Raw genomic sequence first — 5885 nt, forward strand, 5'->3', positions numbered from 1 at the left:
TGATACCGGGGCGAGGTTCACCTGCATTCGCTTGCAAAGGTGGGCGCAACAGCACCGCACCGCACCGCCTTGCCCTGCTTGTCAACTTTCAAGACCTGACTGGAACTGGAAGTGCGGCGGCGTTCCGAGAAGCAAGCCACGCCCGTTGGCTACCGGTGACTCTTTGCCCTCGCACTCTCTCGCTCGAGGTAGGTATCTCTGGAGTGACAGACAGATGGGCAGCCCAGAGGTGCGCTTCGTGTCTCGGGAGAGAGAGAGAGAGAGAGAGAGAGGAGAGAGGCCAGTCTGACATGCGGTGCGCCCTGCATCTGCCTACCTTACCTTGCCCGCCAGCCGCCCATCCCCAATCCCATCCCGTCCCGTCCTGTTTGCCATACCATGCCACCATGCATGCTCATCTGTCCTGCGGCCTGGAGCTGGCCCTGGTTTCTTGGTGACTCTGAGCGAAGCTCAGCTCAGCTTAGTAGCTTTTCTACAGCCTTGTCCTATCCTTTCCTGTTGTCCTCTTTGCATTTCCTCTCTCTCTTTCTCTCTCTCTTTTTCTCCTCTTCTTCCTATCACATTTTCTGCCAATATCCATTCTCCAAAGTTCCTGTGATTGTGAACCCCCAAAAACACTTGGCGATTGCGCAAGTTCAGATCCAAACTTGCTACTCGGATGACCCTCTGTCAACTTGTCGCGCTGGCTTAGCCCATCGTGTGTACCTTGAACCAAACCAAACCGACGACTCCACCTAAACCCCGCCGCCCACTAGGAGACCGAGACGAGAACGACTACAACCTCCCCTGGTAGGACTTGACGGGCCCCCTTTGCCGACCATGGACGTCGTAAAGGACTTGGTGACTGGGCCGTTCCAGGAGGTCGTGGAGAAGGGGACCGTTGCGCTCGGGAACGCGGGCGACGACCGGGACATGCTCTCCGAGAGCCAGAAGCTGGTCAAGGGCGCCGAGCGCATCCTCAAGATCATTGAGCCGCTGTGCTTACGCCACTTGGAAGAGTCTGGTGTCAACTTTATAGATGCGCTCAAAGATGATAGTATGATTGTTTCCGTCTTCTTCTTCTTCTTCTTCTTCTTCTTCTCACTTTTTCCATCTGGTGAAGTTGTCAACTGACTGATCTTTATTTGTGTAGACGAGATCGCGGAGTATAGGTCACAGATGACTGACATGATCTGGGACTTTGAAGACGTAATCGATGCAGAAACATTCGAAAAGGAAAAGTACGTTGAGCTGCGGGAACTCTGCAAGAGGGCCGGCCTCCGGACCGGAGAGATCTTGAAGAGGATGAGGCTGGAGCCGGCGCCGCGGGAGCAGCCTCTCATTCCCATTATCGCAACATCGCCACCAGCTACCCACGGTAATTGAAGCCACTACCCCCTGGATGCAAACATGAGACAGGAAATCATGGCTGACCAAAGGTTCTCTCGACAATAGAGACCCAAGATCAAGGCCACACAAGTCTAACCATATCCCACGAGGGACAAAATCACTTCCAGGTACAGCCACACGAAGAGCAACACGCACCGCCCGAGCCGGAGCCAAGAGTCAGAGAGGAGGTCATCGAGCAGCAGCCGCCACCGCCTCCTCCGACGAATCCGTGGAGTATAGGACCAAGCCCCATGATCGAGACGGGACTGGAGGAGCCAATGGGCGGGGTCAATATTGAGCGCCGTCGACCCATTTCCGTGAGCTCTCCCATCTCTGAGCCAGGCAGCCCCAAAACCGTGAGCAGACTCTCACACGGCTCCGATCACCGGCTTGACCGGCTCGACATCCCCAACGATCGCGTCCTCTCGGAAGAAGATCGGTATCACCAGATGAGCCCGCAGGACCTCACGCGGTCCCCGGTCTCAATGACGGACAGGGGCCACCCTCTCGTTTCGCGCGGGCGAGCATCGTCTACAACGCTAGGTATTGTCACGGAAGACCAGACGCAGTCCCCGCGGAACGGCGGCCACTCCCCGCGGCCGCACCGGCACTCGCAATCCAGCTCAATGTACTCGCACGCCTCGCGGCAACGCTCCCAAGAATCTCTCCACGATTCCGTATTCGACGGCGGCAGGAGGAACTCGGGCGCCATCAGCCCCTCCATGACGGAGCACCGCGCCTCCACGTCCTCGACCCACGACGGGGGCCGGCTCAGCCCCACGTCGAGGCCGCCCATCATTCCGCCCAACTTCCCACCCGGCGTCCACGAGGGCATCGAGAGGGTGCCCCTGATCACAAGCGACGGCGAGGGGCTGATCCCCGTCGAGTCGGAGTCGTCGACTTCGCAGGGGAGGGAGCCGCCCTTTCAGGTCTCGTCTCGGCCAAAGGACTGTAATATCGGGTTGAGCAGCTCGTTTTATCTGTACAAGGGGTTCTGCGAAGGTGCCAAGGAGGTTACCCGCGGGGGTCTTGGTGTTAAAAAGATTAAGAAACCAGTGAGTCGCCAGTGTTTCCCCCACCCCCTTTCTTTTTTGCAGTAAACATGGATTAACTCTAGTTACAAGGGATTCTCTGGCGCCCACGAGGTCGCCAAGTGCTCGAGCTGCTCGTTCGAGCTCGACTTCAAACAGATTGAAAACGACGTCAACAAAGCTGGTACGTACTGAACTCTCTCTCCATCTTTGATGTTAGTAGGACAGTTTTACTAATACAACGAAATCCCCCCAGAGGAAGCAAACCACCACTCCAACAAAATCTCCTACCGCCCCCGCTTCCTCCAAAAATCTCACGTCGCCACGAAACGCGCAGACGAATTCCTCTACGGCTGCGTCTTCTGCGTCCACGCCCAACACACCCTCGAAGAATGCGACGCCACAGTCTTCTTCAGCCAAAAGAAGCTCTTTGAGCACCTCGCCCGGCACCCGCGACCGTTACCGCAAGTCCCCGGCATCACAGTCGTAGAGACATCAGAGACCACCGGCGGCGGGGAAGTCCCGCTCCACCTGCGCAACAACTACGACCTACACTTCCGCGCGCCGCCGCGCCCTTCGCGCATCGAGGGCCGGCAGCTCGAGTTGGCGCAGCTGCCGACGGCGACGGCGACGCAGACTGTCAAGAGGATGTATGGGATGCGGCTGTTGTATGATAACACGCCTGGGTTTGAGCTTGCCAATGGCGCGCGGTTGACCGGGGTGGAGTTTCCGGCAAAGTATAATGGGGAGTGGGTGATGGGGTGGCATGAGGGGAATTTTGGGTCGGCGCCGCTGGATGTGTTGAAGTTGGAGGCGCCGCCCAAGGGGGAGATTCGTGCGGATACGGCGAGTAATATCTCTGCTGTGGCGAGGTGGAAGTTTGCGCCGAGGCCGAAGGATGGCGGGGACTGGTTGAAATTTGATCAGGGGGAGAGGATAACCAACATCAGCTGTGAGTCTTCTTTTTTTTCCGCCCCCTCGTCCTCCTTTCTTTTCCCCTTTCCTGGATAGAATGTTTCCATGGTGACGTACGGGATATTTTCAGTCTGCTCACACAAGAATTCTAGGGGCATGGCAAGATCACTGGTGCTGGTCCGGCACCAACGCAAAGGGCGTCTGGGGCATCTTCCCGCAGACTTTCATCGACAGCAATTCGGTCCGCGAGGTTTCGGATAGGTCGAGCATCTCGAGCGGGGAGAGGAGGAAGTCGGGCACGGCTGGGTTCTTTGAGAGGTTCTCTTCTGGCAGGAAGGCGTCTAGGCAGTCGAGCGTTGGACATGTTATGGTTTCGTCTGGGCCGCGACCTTCGGTTGTGTGAAGGGGAACTTAAGGGAAGGGGGAGGGATCGAAGACGGATGTTTTGGGGTGTTGGAGGATGTGGTGGAAGGTTCCTTTTGTTTGTTTCTTTTAATGACGATACCTCTTGGGGGTTTTTTTAGGAGTTTTCAATACCCAGTAATGATGAAAAGATACAAACGGCCATTTGGCGTCACCATTTGAGGTGTCTTTGCTTGGTTTTCCCATTTCGAGGCACTGTGATCAGTAGTCCGCTCTGTCCAATTTGGTGAGGTTTTTTGAGGGATCTAAAGGGTTCCTACCAGACTTTCGTTCTGTGCGTAGGTCTTGAGGTTCAGAACGAGGGGGGGGGGGCTTGCTCCTGATGAGTCTCAGCCAAAAGAACCGAAGTTGTCCTCGAGGATGTTCTGTATGAAGCTAATTTGGGCAACCTGAAGCTCTCCGGTATGTGCACATGGAGGAAGTCGTCTCCGTACACTTTGAGCTTATCTCTCCCCAACTTGCTCTACGGCGGAGTTATACGAGGGGATTTGGCTTACTATTCTCGGGGCCGCCTCTTCGTAAAGTACTGGGATTCCCATACCAAAAGCTAAGCTAGCTGAATGGTACCACGGAGCATACTTTCACCACCATGAGTAGTCTCCTTACGTGGGAATGTAGTTTAGAACTGATGTTGGACCACTCTCTCAACCCGCATCCTTGACGTATGACGAGCCAACACTCATAATTTGCAGAGTGTAAGGCACTAGTAATATCCTTCTCCACATGAGAATCTATCTTGTTTGCTCCATCTTCAAGTGAGCGTGTTCGTTTTCGAGAGTCATCCTACTCACAATCTTCAACTCGAGGAATATATCTCGTTAATAGTTCTATTGTGTAGAACGTAGGACACCATTCGAGACTACCGCTGTCATATAGCCATGTACTGATATGAAACGGGTCGGATTTGCGCTCAGTGAGAGTTTTCGTCGACCAGGCTGCCGGGCTCGCTTGGTTTCGCGTCCACTTATATCGTGTCGCCTCTGTGGTATGGCTGCACGATTAGCTTGAAGGAGGGCTTGGAGGCCACCGCTCGTACTCAAAAGTTCGGCTTCAGATAAAGTTGCCTCGCCGTGTGCAGAATCCGGTATCCGCGGTGTATTCCATGGAAAATATGCTTCTACTGAACACATTTGTGGAAGAGCGTCGGCCATGAGTTGGGAAGTAGAGGCAACAGGATTCTTGTAGCATTGCTCACGAATGAGGCCGACGGACCCTCGACAGATACAAAGGATGTAGCAATTCTGCGTCGACCATCTCCGCTTCAATGCAATACGACATTTTCCGCAGGCATGCCTTGCCTTGTCTGACGTGATGGGCGCTGATGTGACGGGTTTTATACTCTCTAGATCTGAGTTTTCTCGCCTGCCACCATTTTGGGAGTTCTCTTGACAGGCTCGGCGGTCTCCTCGGCTCTTACCTGGAAATGGTAGACTTCGACCTGTCTCGTTCCAATTGGACCTTTCCTGTTTTCCCTATTAGCCGCAAATATATGCTTTGAGAACGGGCGAGCTAGATTGGCATGGGAAAGGCTTTCAACAGGCAGCGGTTTTTAGATGAGAATCTTGCCAACAGTGGTATATAGATCCTCCTCTTGACAGCTCCTTTGCCTACTACCATAAGTAGCCTGGCATGCGAAGCAGGCACCTTGGACGGGGACAGATATTGCACACCTAACTTTTCCTGAATCGAGCCACTGTGACTTGAGTAGCAGAGATTGGAGCCAGGCTTATCAAAACGAATACATCTGTTGTGGCAGCGATTGATGCCCAAATCTACAACCACCATGCAGGAGAATCAGAGCGCTTATATGACAGTCAATAATTCTTGACTTTGTTCTTCACGGCCTAAGAGGAATGCCTTGGCACATAGTTTCTCTCTCGTATATAGGACTTGAGTAGTTCGGATATCTGTAGTCGACCTATTGAAATTCATCGGCTTGTTACTCATCGTCGGCTATCTCCATGCATCATCCAGGTGGTGAGCCAAGTTTCCATCTCGCATCTTCTTATGCTCTCTCAACTCTATTTTTTTCTCGCATTGGAGCTTTCGCAGATTAGTCAACGACGGTGTGAGAAGAATAATGCTATCACGAGGCAGCTTTCAGATAAGAAGGTCACACTTCCTTTCGACTCCATTTCTCTAGTATAT

General features: G+C 53.7%; 1 protein-coding gene across 1 annotated transcript; it reads left to right on the top strand.

The window, feature by feature from the left end:
* Positions 1 to 819: 819 nt before the first annotated feature.
* On the top strand, positions 820 to 3717 carry BDP55DRAFT_540357 (SH3 domain-containing protein; the record flags this gene model as incomplete). The annotated part of the gene is made up of 6 exons (XM_060568115.1): positions 820 to 1036; positions 1133 to 1357; positions 1435 to 2423; positions 2493 to 2583; positions 2656 to 3351; positions 3467 to 3717. 6 exons carry the CDS (start codon positions 820 to 822, stop codon positions 3715 to 3717), a joined length of 2469 nt encoding a protein of 822 aa, XP_060435518.1.
* Between the last annotated feature and the right edge of the window lie 2168 nt (positions 3718 to 5885).

This window comes from Colletotrichum godetiae, assembly GCF_030913485.1.
Source record: "Colletotrichum godetiae strain CBS 193.32 chromosome Unknown BDP55scaffold_3, whole genome shotgun sequence".
In the NCBI taxonomy this organism is placed as follows: Eukaryota; Fungi; Ascomycota; class Sordariomycetes; order Glomerellales; family Glomerellaceae; genus Colletotrichum; species Colletotrichum godetiae.